Source organism: Cyrtonyx montezumae, unplaced genomic scaffold, assembly GCF_038088225.1.
Source record: "Cyrtonyx montezumae isolate F1298 unplaced genomic scaffold, pur_monq_1.0 scaffold_2, whole genome shotgun sequence".
NCBI classification, from domain to species: domain Eukaryota; kingdom Metazoa; phylum Chordata; class Aves; order Galliformes; family Odontophoridae; genus Cyrtonyx; species Cyrtonyx montezumae.
In genome coordinates, this window is record NW_027071936.1 from 39356748 (window position 1) to 39376673 (window position 19926).

General features: G+C 38.9%; 1 protein-coding gene across 2 annotated transcripts in view; it reads right to left on the minus strand.

Moving 5' to 3' along the window:
• The window catches only part of MANBA (mannosidase beta), a 47293-nt gene extending 30260 nt beyond the window's left edge, over window positions 1–17033 (minus strand). For both annotated transcript variants that reach the window (XM_065736928.1, XM_065736927.1), the window contains exons 1-6: window positions 16857–17033; window positions 8468–8562; window positions 7882–7987; window positions 5935–6105; window positions 2706–2829; window positions 108–283 (exon numbers count right to left, since the gene is read on the minus strand). In XM_065736928.1, coding sequence (XP_065593000.1) covers window positions 108–283; window positions 2706–2829; window positions 5935–6105; window positions 7882–7987; window positions 8468–8562; window positions 16857–17033 — 849 coding nt within the window. The remainder of the gene's footprint in view (window positions 1–107; window positions 284–2705; window positions 2830–5934; window positions 6106–7881; window positions 7988–8467; window positions 8563–16856) is intronic.
• Window positions 17034–19926: the final 2893 nt, after the last annotated feature.

Below are 19926 nucleotides of genomic sequence, written 5' to 3' on the forward strand. Positions count from 1 at the left end.
CTTGTCAAAGTCAGGAGCAAAATAAGAAAGAGGTGGGAGAAACTGATAACTGAAAACCAAGCGAAACAGTTTGTATTTGGCTAGAGCTCCCATGCACACCTCCTTACCTTATTGATGTTTACAAACAGCACAATACTGCCTTCTCCAGGTTGCAGCTTCACACTGTATGTTTGCTGTGTTTGCAATTTGGGAATGTTCACAGTTGCAAGACCTGCAATTGGCTTGGAGCTGACTACATTAAAGATGGACTTGATTTCGAGACTCCACTGCTGAGCTCTCCTCACTTAGTAAAGGGGAAGAACAAATGGGAATGCAGAAATTGAGTTTATGCACCTATTAGTTAATGTGATCTCTCATCAAAGAACCAATTTAAATAGCTCAGATTAAATTCAACAATTTTCAGGCCATGTTTGAACCAGACCTACAAGGTTAATCTTACTTAGTTCATTTGATATTAGAATAGATTTTCTGACTTTGAATAGAACTACTTAATGTGATTTATATTTTATAATGCTTTTCATTCCAAAGCTACGAAGGACTTTGTTTCAGAGTTTTGTACAGAATTCAGAGAACGTGACACCAACCACTCTTTTTCACTAGGAAAAGGTTTCTTTTTTCTACAACTCCCACAGACATTATATTTGCTTTTAGTCAGCATTCATATGAACATGGTACTCTTTGGGAAAGATCGTAATCACAGAGCAGTACAATCACTTTTATCTATGAAACAAAACCAGTATTAACAGAAAACAAGCCCAATTTTTCCCAGAGTCACTAAACAAAATGAATGGAGTTATGCTGAGAATGAATTGGGACCATTATGTCTAGACTTGACAGGCTCTATCATTGCATCCATTCTGCTCTTAAAGTATGGTGGAAGAAGTAAGTGATGACTTGCCCAAGACCTCTACCCACTGCAACCTGAGGGAGCCCGCTCCTTAACAGAACAACTTAGCAAACAAGGCAAGGCAGGATCAGTGTCTGAATTTCTCACTTATCTCAACAATTATATTATCTGTGTACAGGCGCATCCTAGCTACTCCTATATTCATACATAACAGATGAATGTCTATTCAAGCAAAACCAAATATATAACAGAAAACAAGGAAAAACAAAACTGACTCACATTTTGTATACCTAAGCTGCTCATCATGTGATTTCTCTTCATACATATATTCTGGCTCTCCTTCCAAGGAAAGAAAATAAGAGCTCCTTCCAAAACCAAACAATTACATATTCAGCCTTGATGTGACTTTCAGTCCATTTTTTAGAACTACAAGCAGTGAATGGGTTTGCAAGTTTGTATTACACCCAGCATTACCCAGGGAAGATGAATTTTCTGAAATGTTGAAGAGTTTAAAAGAAGAACCCACACAAACTATTAGAATGGTCAGTAGTTACAGAGCATTTTCCCTTTCATCCAAGAGAATAAAGAAATTCCAGCTTACCCATTTACTGCATGAACTGTGGAGTCTAGGCACAGAAATCATGAACAACGAATCTTTTACAGACTTAGTGATCAAAAAGCAATGACACCAAATATGTTGAGCAATGTAAGCACACAGCCAGTTTAAATTCAAGTTGTTCATTTCTTTTTTTTTTTTTTAATGTTATTATGTATGAATACTAATATGTGGTGGCTCTGGTTCCAAAGTACTCCCTGTTCAATGAAAGAGGTTTGCTCTCTCTAAGCTATTGAGAGAGTAACACTGCCTACCAGAAGGTGGAGTTGTGGGAATGTGGGAGGGACCAGAAAAGATTTTTGCTGTAACAAAGTTCTAGAGTGCACAGAGCTGGTACTGGGGCTTTCTATGGAAATTCCAGTCACATTAATTCTTACTAAGATCTGCAGCTATTTCAGGAAGCTTTAAAAGCATCCAGGGAATGATGTCGTCCTCTTTTATTCCTACACAAAAACCCTGTTCCCAAGGGCTGAAATTCAATTCAGAGCAGAAGACTCATGTGCTAGCCTCCACCGAAGACCAGGCTCAGTGGGCAGTGAAATCATGCAGGTGGTTTACAAAGGGCTACATTACTTTTAATGGAAAGTTTCGACAGAAAATTAACTATTTTGCTCATCTGCAATAATCTTCAAGACAAAGGAGAGGAAAATCAAAGAGCATGTCCAGGGAAGAAATGGGTTGGGTAAGTTAGATAGCAAGAATGCAGAAGGCTGTTCTCTCAAACTGCAGCCTTAACAAATTACCATGGTGTAGCAGAGCTGCTCTTCTGTCTCAGACTTCATATTGTGTCCTGAAAATTCAGTGCTCTTGAAACTCTGTTCACTCTGCATTTGCCTTCCCAACACTGAACTAAATTCACACAGGAGCTTGGTCATTGTTTAAAACTGAGGTGAGACAGAAGTGAGACTCATTTACAGGGAGTCACAGTAAAAATAATGCCAACAGAAAATAATTTTTTTGAAGCAGTTAACAGAGGCTAATCTCAGTTACACTATATAGTATTTCTTAAATTATTCAGTGATCTTCAAGCATAAAAAGATTCTGAATTCTAACATATTAATCACTATTGTTTGTAGTAACTACTGGTTCAAGACTTAAAGACGTGTGCTGTGGTAAGCACTAGAAAGTGACAATAAAACTATAGAACCTTTTCCTAAATTAACAGTTAATGTATCTTAACAATAAAATGGTCTGCATTATGTAGGAGAAAAAATAATAAAACGTAGTAGTAACATGACTCACCAAAGAAAGGAGTTAAAGAAAAGTATATCAAGTGATAATGGTTATAGGCCTCAATCCTCACATCTTTCCAGATTCCTTGAGTGGGAAAAGAAGGGCCCCAGTCCCAACTAAATGAACACTGCTCCTGAAATACAAAATGATTACATTATAACTGCCATTTTTTCACACAGAAAATGATGCTGAACCAGAAATAAAAATTATTTGCTATCTAGAAATGAAATATTATCAGGCAGTGAAAGAATTTTTCCAATTTCCTTCAATTCAGAATAGTCTACACTATCTTTCCTTAAACAGAACTCTGTTGCTATTACCTGTACTATATAAAAATACAACTCTGTATAAAATTTCCTCATATATTAAAATTCTGTATTAGCAAAAGAACAAATTAACTGTCCCAACATTTGAAAATAAAATAAAATGTTAAGATGGAAAAAAGGAAGTCAGAAAGTTGCTTTCAATTATGTTCTGAATTATCTTAGTTTGTAAGGTCAGTATTTAATTTCATACCTAAACAACATAGTAAGCAGAAAAAGAATCATTACAAAGAGAAGCATTTAAAAAATGATATTAAATTAAACATCATGGGCATATCTAAAATACTTTAACTTCTATTTTTTTGTGTCTGGTTTATTCGTGTCACTTTTGTTCATCATTTCTCCCTTCTTTATGGTTCTCTCATGCAAAAAACAAAAGGAATAAAAATATGCTTGAGGAATACCTTAGTTTTGATTCTAAAAGAATAACCATCCAAATTATAAAATGCTTGTTAGGCACAGAAGTACTGCTTTCTATTCAGCTGTTTTTCAAATCAGTCAGACTTCTAGTTAACAAACCCCTTAAAGAAATCTATTCAGCAGCCCTCCGAGCTTCACACAGCCCCAGCCCTCAAATCAAACACAATAGATCTCCTTAAAGTCTTGTAGAGTTACCTACAGTTCTAAATTTAGAGACTAGTAACTTACAGCCAAGGCATACTAATTTTGGCAAACCACATTGCACAAGTCTGGCCTGTCCCCTGCATCACTGGAGTCAGTCTGCCTGCCTATCAAGTTGCAAAACAGCCTTCCAGGAAGCAAGCACTGCACCTATTTCAAGTGTGAAAACAGGGACAATACATTCTTAGAAAACAAATCAGATTGAAAGCAATCTTCCCTTTACAAAAGATAAACAAATGAATCACTGACAGACAGTCAAGTTTAACTAATAATATTACAAAGATTATCAGAACAATATACTCGTATCACTAAAGAACGTTTACTAGTGAAAGACTTGTGTTTCACCACAAATTGGTGTTAAGATTTAGATACATTTACTGTACTTAATGCTGAACTTCAAACACGCACTCAGCTCTACATTACTAGAGGATGATAAGCAGACGGCTTCATTTAGCTATGTTCTAGTGTGTTTGTTGACTTTGAAGTGTGACATCATTACTGTTTTTACCACGTACTTGGAACTAAAAATGTTTTGAGAAGTGTCTGGAGCAGTTTCCAAGTACAGCCAAGCAACTCCTTGGAGAAAAAGAATGAAGGTACTTTTGTACAAATTTTGAACTATAGCTAGTAATGTACAGACTCATTCCTGGCCATTTTTGCTCTATAAATAAGACTACAGCTGCTCAAGTGCCTTCTTTCTTTCAAGCTCCTCCCTGAATTGATTTCTAAGAAACATAGCGGAGACAGCATGAACTTGAAAGAATCAACTTTCTAAAATGCAATAAAAATAGAAGCAACAGCAAGTGGTGATACAGACAGTATCTTAATACTGATGTATGTTCTGAGGACAACACAAAATTCACCTTTCCTTTAATAAATGTGAAGCAAATTGAAGCCATGATTAGATTAACAGGATTTACCTTGCTTTTGAGAGGCTTCTAAAAGACCTTGTTAAAAAGATGAAGATTCCTTAAAAAGAAAGGCATTTAAAGAGGAGAAAATAAATGTGACTTCAAACTACTAGGGGTGCTCCAAAAGTAATGCCTCCTATTTTATTACATTGGCCCATGATATCAGAAGTGGATGTTGGTGGTATGGCAGTAGAGGTTGAACCTTTCCACTGATATTCCATTACATTTTGTTGCTGTGTGACAGATGGCAGCAGAGGTGCAGTGTGACAATATGGTGCCTAACATGGAAGTGCATATGAAGCAAAAGTGTGTGACTGAATTCCTCCATGCAGAAAAAATTGCACCCACTGACATTCGTTGACACTTGCTGAACATTTATGGAGACCAAACAATACATGCAAGCACAGGAGGTAGTGGGTGATGTGTTTCAGCAGTGATTACAGCAAAGTGAAAGACAAGCCACAGTCTAGATGGCTATGTAGGTTTTAACGAGCATGGCATGCAGGCTTCTGTTCATTGCTGGCAAAAATGGATAGCTCATGGCTGTTGAAAAAGTATTTTGTAGCTCAGAGTTTGCTCTATTAAATGGTATGTTTTTGTGCTCTTACTATGTGTTGCAGTTCTCATGGAAATAAGTAGGAGGCATTATTTTTGGAGCGAGTTGCATAAGTTCACCTAGCCTCTGTCTCTCCCTGGCTTCTGCAAAGATGTCACAAATAAATGAGATGCTGCACAAATTATAGTTTACCAAGAGAATAGCAGTGGAGTCATGTCTTAAGAGTTTCTGAGTTTCATTTGTATACTACACTGTTGGTTTTATTGAATACCTACTTAAAAGTCACACTTTACAACACAGTAATAAGATGCAAACAGGTCCTCTGTTAGATAACACTTCTCAGGACAGAGCTGCTCAGTATAAATAGTATAGAACAAATGAGCAAGTAGCAAACACTCATAAAGCTGCGTGGCTGCAATTTTTTACAGACTTGGCTACACATACTGATATTTGTAACAGGGAACTCTAGTGTCAGCATACATTGCTAAACTCACCCAGTGGATCAAACTATAATGATAACACACACTTCTCAGTGTTATTCTGTTCTCTTAGCAGCCAGTTTCCTTGCTGACTCCTTGATTAAAAAAAAAAAGCCTTTTTAAAATTCTTTCCGCTTAATTGTGGTTAGTTTGGCCTTCATATGCCTCCCGTATTATCTACATGCTCAGTTACAGGTTTCTCAGCAATGCAGAAGAGAGGAATTACAATGAAGAACACGTCCTACTAATAAAATGACACTGAAGGTTTCAGAATACATCTGCAAGGACAGCACATAGCACATTCCTCCTTTCATGCCACAAGGCAAAACCAGACAATATTGTACCTACCTTTCTGATGAAATTAGCATGGCACTCGCCTTTCTGCACAGGTGGAGGGCACGCTGGGGGGATGCTGTATGCTTTATGACATCTGCTCTGTTCTGCAGCATATGAAACAGCTGATATGAAATGGACTTGAATAAAATTGACCTCCTTGATCACGCTGGTAATATCAAAGCTCTAGATTAAGAGAACAAAACAAAATCATTACAGTGCTGACATTATTTATGAAACTTATAATCACCATCACATTGGTTTTAATACCGTGCATATATTCTTCAATAGCACCTGAACTACAGCTACAACAAGCTCTAGTTTTGAAGAAAAGAAAGGTTATTCCTTATTGAAAAAAAAAACAAAAATAAAAAAAAAAAAGCAAAAACAACACAAAGTAGAACTCTATATATGAGATCTTTCTGGACAAACCCCTTCGCCTTCGCTGAGTCCTCACTGCAGGCTGCAGCAGTATGCTTGCACACAGAACTGCCTGAAGAATGAGGATAGCTAGAGAATCTTTCCCTTCCTGCCTCACTCAGAACTCATCTGCATCTTTTTAGAAAGGCAATTTGTTCCAAATCAGAAGGCTGCTCTATACAGGATTCCTTCCAACTCACACTGTGCTGTGTGCTTCTCTATCACAAAGTACCAAGCTGACTTCTGTGTGACTGCTACAAACCTGTATTTCATGCCACCTCCCATCCATAAAACACACACACATTCCACGTTAGCTCCTCACAAAAAATTTGCAGTTTTCCTCATTGGCTTACAAAACCCCCTTCAATGAGGCTGGATAGAGGAGTAGACATTCAGTTTCAGAATTGTTCTGTGCTGTCAAGACAATATGCTTCTAACAACATCCATTTCTTCTAAATAGCTTTCATTTGTGACAAATCAAATCTCAGCAATTTCTTCCACTTGCTAGTATCACACAGTTAACTTTTATAGCATACAGCACTGTACCTGATAGAGAATGAAGTTGCAGAAATAAGGGCAAACTAGTATCACATCCCAATTTTACAGAGCCTGCTACTTGGTAGTCCTTTAAATACTCTCCAAAAATTACATAATTTCATCAGAACTTTACGAAAACTCTCATTTCACAGATTGCAACACTAAGTCACAGAGAAGATGAGTGGTTTGTCTCAAGTCACACAGACTCAGGTCAGGTGGCAGAATCTAGCTCCCATATCTCAGTTCAGTACCTGCAAAAAAACCTTCCAGAATTGTAAATGCAGAGATACGAAGACACCAGATTTCCATTTTAATGGAATGATTCCACTAACAATCTTTTTTTTTGTTTTTGTTTTATTTCTCCAAGAGGAGGATCAAGGGTCAAATCAGGATTGACTTACAGTAGTATGCAGAATCATTTTACACATTAAAGCTATAAAATTAGTTTGAATGTTTTTGCCACACTCCAGATCATTCTATAATGAGCACCCTCATGCCAGTATGGGCTGAGGAAGATGTAACAATGTTATCAAAGGTTCAGTACTAAATATCAAAAACCCTGTATAATGGAAAGTAATGGAAACGTTTATAAACGTTTTGTACCATGTGTATTTTCATTTCAGTACTCAAATGTGAACCATTCTAATAGCAATTAGTAAGCAGATTTACAGCTAATAAAACAGATTTAAGCTTAAGTTTTCTTAGAGCTGTGACAGATTCCAAGAAGCAAGATTTGCATTATTAGCTAAACCAATCCTCTTGCGTGGGCCCACTTGTTTTGAACAAGACATACTTTGACATACTCTAGATCTGATCATGCTGCTGCTGAAAAGGCAAGCACACTTCTCTTTCCAACAGTTATCTCATTATATGTGCAGTCCTCAGGTCATCTCTTTATGGCTCCAAGTACCTTTTTCATGCATACTTAAAAGCACTGAAGGTGTTCAGCACAAAACTGCTTTAAATGAAAAACAAGGCACTTTCAGAACTAAACGCATTACTTACGTATCTGTTGAACATGTTGTTTGTTCTTCCAAGAGTGACATTGTTGAGCAGGATGTGTGCTACTGTATCTACTCCCTCAAAAACCAAATTCACTTTCTGCCACTTTCTACAGAAGTCAACATACACATGAAACACTGTTAGAATACCTAGAGTTCACAACAGTCGGAAAACAGATAATGTAAAAATGTCTCAGGTATCAGTAACAGTTGTATCAACTACATCCAAAAATGTAGCCACACTAAGTCAAACATCATATCTCTAAATAATCAAATGAAGATGACAGCTGAAGCGGCTCAAAAGTCTGCAACACTGCAAATTCACACACCCATGAAATATCAGATGGGCTAGATTCCAATTAAATGAAGTATTATTCTTCCACAGTTGGCAGCTCGTAAGTAATTTTTAACAATGAAGATAAAAATGGGAAAAAGCAACCCCTTTGGCAACAGCTTTGCAGCTGCACATATTGCATAATTTGTTTTATTAGACACAAAAGTGTTAAGCAGATTTTGAGCTGGTGGATTAACCAGAAATTCTGCATGAAAGATGTCACAAAAAGTATTTTAGACACAACCTTATTGCATACCTGATGTCAAAAGGAGTTTTGAATGTCCTGCTGTAAGTCCAGTTATCCAGTGAGATCCATCTGTATATCACATCATTAAATCTATAGTATGGATCCTAAAAACAGGTCAACAAGAAGAAAAGTACAAGATTTATTTAGTAATAGCGTTACTACATGAAATGCATAATCATATTTATTAAAAAGAGCACTTCTTAGACTGCAAATGCAAAATCCACCTATTTTAGTTCTAATATTCTTTTTTTTTGCCCTTGTAATAACATTTAAAAGCAAAGCTTTGGTAACATTTGGCTTTAACTATATCGGTCAAACCCTATTTGCTATAATAATTTATACCGAAAACAGAGTGAAGAGTTTGTCTTTATTTGATGCCAGGGATTTATTATTATTATTATTATTATTTAATTCAAGACAGCTCATGACTTAATGAGAGGAACAGAAATGTAATTATAATAATATCAAAAAGTAAGACTAATAAGATTTTAAAGAAGCAAAGAAACAGCACCTTAGGCATCTCTAGACAGCTGTGAACAAATCTCCACAGTTTAAAACAATAGCAAATACTACAGCTGATTTGTGCCAACAACCAGCCTTGAGTCTAAATAAAATTGTTATGCTAGGAAGGAGGGAGAAAAAAAAAGAAAAAAAAGAAAAAAAAAACAAATAACAGAAACAACAGTTTGGTTTGATGTATAAAATTAAATTACTACTTTTTTTTTTTTTTTTTTTTTTGAGAATAATGCTGCATATATGTCACAGGTGTTCTTTACTCTTCAGTCACACTACTCAGTAGGAATAAAGGCTGGTGTAACCTATGTGCTTGCCCTCTTTGGCTTCATGCTGTATTATTACCTTATGATAGGTCACAGTATTCCTCACCCAGGTTGAAGGAATCAATTATGCAGAGCTGACACCCTACATCTTGCACCTCATACAAAGCAGCAGAAAGGCATTATGTTACATCCATTCCAGGCTGCTCACAGCACAGGTATCTACCTATGTCACTGACTGACAGTTCGGCTCAATCCTCTTCTACAGCTGCACAGCCCAACTGCTTTTCCAGAACAACCACCAATCTCCTCCGGACTCCATGATTCAAACCCAGCGAAGAAGAGTCTTCTGGACTTTAATTCTTTAATTCTTCTGATAAACAGTGTTTTATATCTCATACCCATTTTGCAACTAACAGGGTCACACTCAGTAATATAGACACAAAGCTATTTAAATAACAGAGCAAGACTGAGGTATTTAAAGTGACTCTCCTTAGCAGCATAATTTCATCCCACATCAATATATAAACATCACTCCTTAAGCCCACACAGAGAAAAAGTGGTAGCCTTGCCTCTCTGCTGTATTTCATCAACCAATTTTCTTATTACAATGGGAATAAGAGTCACAAATGAAAGGTATTTTCACCTCAATAAAACTTTGACCTTTGCTCTGGTAATACATTGTATTCTCCAAAAGCTACGTCATCGTGAGCTTATCAGAACAAATAAAGAATTTTAAGATATCCATATAATCATTTGGATATGTAAAATGTTTATCAAGTACATCTCAGGCTTTAATATTGGCTGCATATTACAGTGCAAAGTTTAGGCTAATAAAAGAAACTCTGGTAAGGTTACGACATTCATAGAACCAAAGGCAACCTGCAAATGTAACAGACTATAAAAATGAACAATGTGTCCTTCAAAATATTTATTTTTAACATTTGTTTTGCTTTAACATTATATATATATATATATTTTTTTTTTTTTTATCTAAGGCTATGTTTTGGAAAATGCAGATGTTGAATTTCAATCATTGCCACTTGTATACGTGAAATATTTAACAAAAGACACAAGAGGCAAGTTGGAAAGGCACTACCAACAGCAGAACATAAAGCCAAACTGTTTGGTCAGTGGCCAAGCAACATCAGTGACTCAATTAAAGACCAAGACCTTGCATTTAAAAAACAAAGTGCTACAAAAGCAAGGATGTTAAAGATGTTAGAAAAGAAAGACCTGAAAGACTGAGGTCTGGAGAACAAAACCGTTTAACAGCTGAGAGGGATGTTTCATCAGAGGCAGAAAAGACATCATCAAATGGGCTCCTACAGAAGCGTTCAAACAGAGCTGCTTGTTCAAATCCACTCAGAGTTCTACAGGAACTTTTCTGGAAGGAGATTTATCCTCTACCAGTCTGAAGTCTTCAGAGTTCATGTGTTGACTGCCAAAATGTGTGTCATACAAAGTGCTAACGGCCCCTTCTAACTCATACCATTTTCCCTCAGACCTGTGACATCCACCTTTTCAAATGGGAAGGTCATAGCTCTGTGTACCTTTACCTAAAACTTACTGATACCAGTGCTTTATAAACAGAAAAACAGACAATATATCACACAGAAAAGCCACTTAATGCTAACACTAGTTAGTCATTTTAAAGCATGACAAACATTGTTTGCAGATTCAGCCATGTGGTGATGTTCAAGCAATGCTTTCCAGGCAATTGTGAAGTGTCAGGGCAAATGCATGACCACAACAAAGTCCTCTAAGAAAGGAAAACGACTTCTCCAATAACTCATGAGATTATTGACAGTCTCATTACTAAATGCAACTGGTTTCAAGCGCTGGAAGATGTATCTACAGAACTCAAACTGCTGGGGTTTATCTGAAACCCCGCACTAAATCAGCTAATTAAACTAAAAAATTACAGGTTTCTTTTAGAAAACTGGATTTAAAAAAAATTAATGTAAGAATCACTGAGAGAACCTGAAGAATGCTACAAAACAGACTGCATTTGAACCTAATGCACTTCACATTCATTAGCTCATCATGTTTCTGGAAGTAAGCCATAAAGGGGTGGAGTTAACTACAACTATTTTTAGTGCCATTGGAATATAACAGTCTTTCATTTTCCTGCTCCCTAAAATTTTAGGAAAGAAAAATCTGAACAACTGAAGCTCCCTGCCTGAATGCTCTCTGCTCCGAGTTTCAGTGCTGTAAGCAAGAGGCGAACATCCTGCCAGGATGAAGCCCTGCTAAAGAGCACTAAATGGAAGCAATCTCCAGTTTCGGTAGTGGGACATTAAAGGGACCAGCAGTACAAAACTGCCAAGCATTCTGCGCCAGCTCCTCCTTGCAAAGATTTTAAGAGGATAGTTAAAAGCTACGCTCATAGGAGCTAAGCGCCTTTCCTATTTAGCAGGAAATGGATAAGACATGAACACACCTTAAGAGAGGCTCAGAGCCCAAGCTATCAGTGCCAGGCACATACTGGCCCCACATAGAGCCAGCTCCAGGCCCCTATGCAGCCAGGGACCGAGAGGAGCACAGCAAAACACCTGAAAGACTCATCCATCAGCTGCATCCAGGCACATGAGCTTGTAGAAAAGGGGAACTTAATAAGGAGAACAAACTCAGATTCTTCTCCTTTTACCTGCTTTTGTTACCACCTAATTTGAAACTGCCTTGCATGCTCCTCTGCTGACATTTTAGATTGTACATCATTAAGAAAATCCAGGTGAAGCCACAGATTACCAAAATGAAACCTTCAAGAAATGCTTCACTATTCCACATTTTGCTGTTGCCAATTTCAAATGTGAAGTGAAACCGTTAGAACGTTTACTCTATCCACGCACTCTTCAATACGGCAAGCTACAGAGATTGCTGCAAGCCCAATTCCACTTGGTTACAGCTTGAATTGAAGCAGAACCTACCTGAATGGATCAGATTCTTGGAACACGAGTTTTGGAAGCTCATCCAGAAGTGATCCATTTTCAGTTCTTGCTCCAACAAAGCAGTTAACTGAAAGTCATCTTATCGTCAAGGTATTTTACAGCCGAACACTGAGCCAAATACTGTGGCAGAGTAAATCTGGAAGACTAATATTAGGATAAGCAACAAGATGCTAATACTCATTGCTTAATATTCCCTGAATGCTCGGCTGTATTTAAAAGGCTGCTATAACTTTTACCTACTCTGACTTTGTAATTGTCCAGAAATGAACAGTTATTGAAACTTGACTGTCCTTTAATAGTCATGCTAAGCTTCGCCAAGGCTTCTGGATGCTTCCACATATGCTCATACAACTCAACTGAACACAAATATTTCAACAGAAAATGATCTATTTATATTAATGAAGTACATCATCACTGACTAGCATTAATCTGCTAGAACCACAGGATAACTGGCTCAATTGATATCAGACTTGCAGAGAAGAATCTGAGCTATGAAGAAGTGGCAGAAAACACAAAACAAGTTACTTCATACAAATGCACAACAAGCTACAAAAAAATACCTACTGCTTTACAGAACTATGGAAATATCACGAGTTATGCTAGTTTCTAATATATTTTAATACCCAAGCAAAATCAAGACTGCTCTAACCTTGTGTCAAGTGCATGCCCTCACTGTACAATGGGACAGAAACTCCAGTGATACACAGCCCCTGTGTTAGCATCACTGTTCCAACCCCCACAGCAGTTCTTTACAAATCAAAGCGATGGCTAATAAGACAAAATACCCTTTCTGTAGGAATGGAAATGGCTGGCAGATGAGAAAATCTGGTAACAAAAGCCATATTTGCCACAAGTGAAATTTTACTGGTGCTCTTGTCAGTAGAAATGGCATCATGCAGTACTTGGACAGCACATGCTAGATGACTGCTGTTTCTGGTGCAAAGATCTAAAGCATAATTCAGCTCCTGATAGATCATGCTTACCAGAATGCTACCTGAAAGAAAACACAAGGCTGGCAGCGTAGCTAAAAGCTAAATCTCCAGATGAGATGGCTTCTACAAATCTTTTTCCAGAGATACGGGGTTAGGAAAAGATTTGCTGCAAGTTTGCAAAATGTCTGCACTTATGCTCAAGCTTTGCAATGACTTAATTCAAGAGCCTACTACCCTCGTTCATGTGCATTTGTCCCGTGTTTTTTAAATTTTACACATAAACTGTAGTAACGGCTACTGATTCATAATGAAATTTAATTAAAAAGCAAACAGCTGAACAAATGTCCTGATGCCACATCCTCCCCTTACAGCTTTTATTGCAGTTAATTCAGCACTTGAGTCGTGCTGCTTGAACGCAGGAAAAACAGTGCTTTAGTAGAAACTCAGAAGCATCTTCCCCACGAGCATTTTTCTAGGATGTATATTTGGTGCATTCAAGAAGATGGGTTCGTCTAATGTATGTTTTATAAGCCAAAGTGACATCTCTATAAGGAATTCTAAGAGGATCCAGAGAGACGAGTAACAAGCCTTCAGTGTTAGAGAAATGAATGTCTATTCAAATGTATAGCCTCCGTGGCAGATTAAAGTAAAGCTAAGGACGTGCAATCAGCTAGAATACACCTGGAAAAAACACTCTGTGCATCAACCTAAGTTTGAAATGAACCACATAGGGACAAATCAGTTTCTTGTAGCTAATTCTTCTAATCTAAGCCACAACAGTAGGCTTAGAATTCAGCAGCTTATTCTTGCTGCCCCTCTTCCCCTCATTCTGGGGTACTCACTAAGTTATGTTGCTGAAACAGACCCTCCCAAGACTCGATTAATTCAGACTTCCAGAGTGCTAACCCAAGAAAAATTTGCAAGGATAGAGAGGCAAAGGACACAGCATTGTTTGCTATTTGCAAATCATACAGGAAAGCAGCAAAAAGGTTTCACTGGATCCCTGAACATATGGGTCTTGCTATCCAGAGCAACTCAATTCCCACCAGCTCTCTTCTGTTTGCTGGTACAGATTTTCAGACCAATCTTCACTTTGATTACAAGCAGAAAGTTTTGGGATTGCTGGCCTGCTGACATTTTCTGTAGGATGAATTTAAGTCCTACACTCCACAACAGAGAGCAAAAGGAAGATGTGTGTGACTAAACCATCTAAATACAAAAGCTTACAATAAAACTACAAATTCTAACCCTGACACAACCCCAAACTGGTCTGATTTCCAGAGATACTAATCACTGATGGAGCTTCTAAAACTCAGGCTGTACATGTACTCTCATACAAATACAAAGGTATGCTTTTAGGCAGCTGCATTTGAAACATTTGCCCATAAGCATTTTCACCACAATGATGAAACCTTTGGGACAAGCAACTGAGCTGTACTTTGCAAAATGAAGGCAGGAGTTGCCATGAAGGATGACCTCACCAACACCCTACAAGCAAAGACAGAGTGCTACATCTACAGAGGCAGAGATTGACATTTCACACCATTGGTGATAACTTTGGAAATCTGCTAAGGTTACTCCCATGTTCTTGTGTGCTCCTTCATTTAAACAAAACAATAATAATTAAAAAAAGTTATTAGGTAGGAATTATTTGTGTGAATGCTTCCTGTAAATCAGACTTTGCCATTGCTTTGGGTTTGTATTGATCTTAAGTTGCCTGTACATGTCAGTAAGGAAAAACAACAGAACACTTTCTGAGGTACAGAACTGCAGCCTTGCCCAGCCTAGCAAACACACTGGTGAGCTATGTGGGTCCATTCCTCTCCCGGGCAGAGTGGGCTCACCCTAACCCCACCAACCTAGCAACAGCTTCCAGTACACAGCAGGTTCCCAGCTAGGCGTATTAGCACATGCCCCAAACAAGTTTGCACTTGTACGTGCATAAACATGTTGTGAGTGCCAACAAGCAAGAGTCATTGATTTAATTAGCCCAGTGCCCAGCCACCTATTAGCAAGACACGTCCTGCAGCTGACTGGGCCAGCAGGCTGACTAAGCTTGTATCTGTGTGCAGGCTGGGGATTCTGCACAGGCACATGAGAGTTCATGATCACAGACTCATTTCCAAATGCCATACTTAAAATGACCAACATAACAAGTCAGCTTACAGCAATGCAGTTAAATTAGCAAACACATTTTCCAACTTCGTAAGAGAGTACTTAATGGGTAAGTAGTTAAATGCCAGTCTTTCATTACAGCACTAACTTGTGAGTTCGACTCAGTGTGTTGGTCACAGTTTCTCCAGAACGATTACTCACACTTATCAACACAATGTCTCACAGCACGGCCAAATAGCTGAGACGTTCAGCTCATCGCTGGAACTCTGCATAGGAGAAACCGGCACAGCCCTCAGTCCTGATCCTCCGTGCATACTCTGCTGACTGCTGCAGTTTTTTAAAACTTGCTTTAAAAAGCCACTTTAACATCTTAATTATTGAAGTTCCAAATGCCACAACACTTAGCACACAAGATGTTGAAACACCTCATCATAATGGCTCAAATTATTCCGTCTCAGTGTATTTACTTTTCCACTGTTGACTATAGAACTAGATGAACTTTAAGGAACCTTCCAAACAAAACAATTCTATGATTCTGCTCGCTTCAGCTGACACCGACTTTTGTTGCAATCTGCTACTAGTACTGGGATTCCCAACATACACCAACAAAAAACAATGCTAAAATTACCCTGCTTAAAGTAGGCTTACTTTTCTTTGTACCTAATATTAGACAGAGCAGAGCACAACAGTAATACAAACAGTAAATATGAAAGAAAAGAACACGTAAAGTACAGGCATCCAGAGCAGAATTTTCAAATTATTACTGTACAAGCAAAGCAACACTGGGCTCATAATAAATATGACATATAGGTATGTCTGATGTACTCAGACAGCAGAATACTATTTCACATTTTCTAGTATAGCAGAGTATCAGTTCTATAGATTTTTTTAACCTCACAACGTTCTTATCTCTTCAGTTTCACACATGTTCTATACACTTCCTTCTAAAAAGGCATCATAACAATGACCCAGCCTTGCTCAGTGCCACGTTCCTCGTGCTGAGTCACAAACAACGTATGCTGTAATCAGTATAAACTTTGCCACCAATCTACGACTGCAGTTTTGGTCACTCATCCCAGGAAATGGTCACCATGGTTTTGTAAGTCTAAGAACTGAAAGGAGCAGTAACAAACAAAAAATAAAAACAAAGACCAAAAAAACAAAAACAAAAACAAAACAAAGCTTTGAGAAGCATATGGCAGGAGCTAGGCGTTTCAGCAAAATCTGAACCGCCATGGTTCAGAACATAATTTCCTTAGGCAGCGTGGGAGTGTGCTAACTCAGCAGTTTTGATGTACTTCGCATGTGTTAAAAGAGATGCTTAAAGGACTGAAATGTCTGAAATCCCTGAACTCCTAGCATCAACAAGCCGTATTTCAGCACGGCAGGCTGAGATTCCTTCCTTTCCAGGTAACACGGCCAGGAAGTATGACTTACACCCTGCTGACGTACCTACACCCGGTGCCTGCAGCCCAGATCCCGGGGCGGGGCGAGACCCGGCCCCTGCGAGCACCCGGGGCGCCGGGCTCCACCACGTCAGGCACCCGCGGGGCGGGGCGGGGCGGGGCGTCTCCTCAGCCGCCTCCACCCCCCGCCGACATCTGCCCGCCGCACGCGGCCGTACCTGGATGAGGCCCCGGCGGTGCAGGGCGGTGTGCACGCAGCCCGGCACCTCCCCTCGCAGCGACAGCGAGCCGTTCCCGTTGCCCAGCCGCCAGCTGCCCCGCAGGCTGTGCACCTCGGCGCCGCTCGCGGCCGCCGCCATCAGCAGCAGCAGCAGCAGCAAGGCGGCGCAGCCCATGGCCGGAGCGCAGCAGAGGGTGCCGTCCGCCTCACGGCCGCAGGAGCGCTGAGGCGGCGCTTCAGGCCTTCACCGACCGTTGACCGCGGGGGCGGGGCGGCCGCGCGCCTCCTCTCCCCGGCTGCTGAGGGCTGCTCGGAGCCGGGGGGGGGAACAAAGATGGCTGACGCGGGACGGCCAGGCCACGACTCGCGGCGACTTTCGTACGGCTTTTCTCCTTCTAAAATGACAGAGGGATATAAAATCAGAACGAGTGTCCCCCTCCTACTCTGCTTTTTCATAAAGCTTAGCACAGCTGCTGCGAGTTTTGATTATAAAAAAAAAGCTGGTTACGGAGCAGAAGTAAGAACAACAAAGAAGCAACTCGAATATCCTCTCCAAAACCTGCTGGCTGAGTTCCTTCAGACACAGCTCACAAACAGGAATGAAAAGGATGAGCGGAAGGATCGGTTGTTTTGCTTTTCTTCGGGTGCAAATAAATGTCAACAATATGTCAACATAAAATTGAATGCGCTTCTTTCAGCGGCTGCTCCACGACCCTAGATTGCTGCTTGTAGAATTCCAGGCTTTAGCTTTTTGTTGTTCTTAAAGCACAGCCAATTAACTGTCCCACAAAACTACTGATACAGTAAGCCCAACGTAGGCCATGCACTTTGATTTGAAAAATGTTCACTCAGCTTATCAGCCTCTTCAGAATCAGACAGGCTGTCTAACACTCAAGTGAGAAGGTGAAATATGGTTAGAAACAGAAAACCATGCAAATTGCTGTAAAGTAGTAATGCTACCACTAGCACTACCATCTTTCTGTTGTATATCATTTTTTCCTCTTTAGAACAGAAGTCACTGTACATCCAAAGAATGCAAAATTATACCGAGGTGCCTACGTGTGATTCTGCATAGAAATGCAACCAACCATTTCAAGAAACCTCAACTAACTGCAGAAGTTTCCTTTCTATTCTGTTTTCCCACTTCCGTCCTCATGTTTCCTTACTGACTATAATCACAGACTGTAAATCTAGGAATAAACACGTAAAGCATTTTAGGATGCTAAAAGGTTAATTATTTCAACAACATACATACATAGACTAAGTCACATAAGACTAAAGTATGGCTGACACATGAGATCAGGCTGCTGCTTCTGGCATTCAGCAGAGAATGCAAGAGTGATTACAGACAAGAATAGAAATAACCAGAGTTTTGTTGGTTTGTTCATTTGGTTTAGCTTCTGGCTTTCTCATAGGTCTTTGGGAGGTTTGGAAGAATATACATTTTTGAGTCTACAACCCTTAATTTCAAGTTAAAACAAAAACATCAGCCCTCCCATACATCTACACACAGGATAAAATCACAGGTTATTTTTTCAGAGTAGAGGGGCACAGTTCTAAGAAATTCTGGTCTGAAAAACAGCTGACACTTGTTTTGTCACTGAAAAACTCTGCTATTACCTTCAGAAAGGAATTGTCGGGGCCTACTCTGACAACAAATTCTGTGCAGAAATCTAAATATGGTTACTGTGTGTGAATTTTTAAGACAGGAATTCATATTCATATAATATTGACTAATTGAAAACCAGCTCCCATTTCAGATCAGCTCCTAGTTATTCCTTAGTAAGATTGGACAAAAAAAAAAAAAAAAAAGAGTATTGTCAAGGAAAGCTGAGTACCTCAGCTAGCTTCACATGTTGCAGAATTCAGTAAAAATAGTAATGCAAACCAGCTTTTGGGACTGTCACACAATTCAGTGCATTTATCTTAAATTCCACTCATATGACACCAAAAACATGGTGGTGCTGCTTGAGAGACGACCTAGGATATTACTTCTCAACAAGATTTACAGAGAACTAAGTTTTAATGCTACCAAAGTACAACTGCAAGCTGGCTTTTTTTTTTTTTTTCCTTAAAAAAAAAAAGAGCTTTTTCCAGCAAGTCATGTGGTAGCTTCCCAGTAAGAAGGAAACTGTGTTTCAAGATGTTTACTGTACTTCCGTGTTTTCTTCGCTTTTTATTTTTCTGCTACAGGCTGACTGAAACAACTCACAAAAAAATCCTAAAAACAATGCTGTAATTAAGTATTCTGAGAACATGCCATTTCCTTGTTCAAGGCTTATAATTAAGTTAAATCATGTCTCATTTTCATGTCTCAGTTTTAGGGTGTTTTTTTTTGTTGTTGTTGTTGTTGTTTCTTTGAGGGTATTTTTAAAGAAATAAAATTTTTACTGTTTAATGATAATACAGTCTGAAAGGTTGTGTTAAACTTTTAAGACATGCACAGTTTTTATCATGTAAAATATTCCATCTTTCTGAAATGCCATATACTTAGGTTACTATAATTCTTACCTGAAGGCTGCAAGCAGATATTCTTTATCAACTAAGACAAACAGCTGAGAGCAAGAGCCTATCTTTGACAATATTAGAATAAATTCAGTCTAGTTCAATTGAAGCAGTCCAAATTTTGCTGCATTAATCTAAGTCTTGTTTCCAATTGCTATGCAATCTCTATCATCATGACAGGCTGTGGATGCTTTCTCTTTCAAATTCAAGTTCACAAAAGGTTTTAAACTCGCAGATTTGGCTGCAGTACTTTAAGATATTACTGCCCCCACCCGTCCACCCTGTATCATTCTTCTGCTAAAGGTTGCCACAAAGTAGTACAGGCCTTGTGTTCACAAAGCTTTGCATTGATGCAGCAACACTGATGCAGACATGTTGGTTAAATACTGATGTAAAACAGGACCGGTGTTCAGATCATTGCATATCCCTTCTGATAGTGCAGCACATGCACAAAAGCTTTAACTTCTGTGTATAATGCATATTCTCTGTTTCGTGACTGCCTCTACAAACATAGAACTGCTATGCAAAACAGTTACTTTCTGGGCTGGCATAAAAGCAATAGA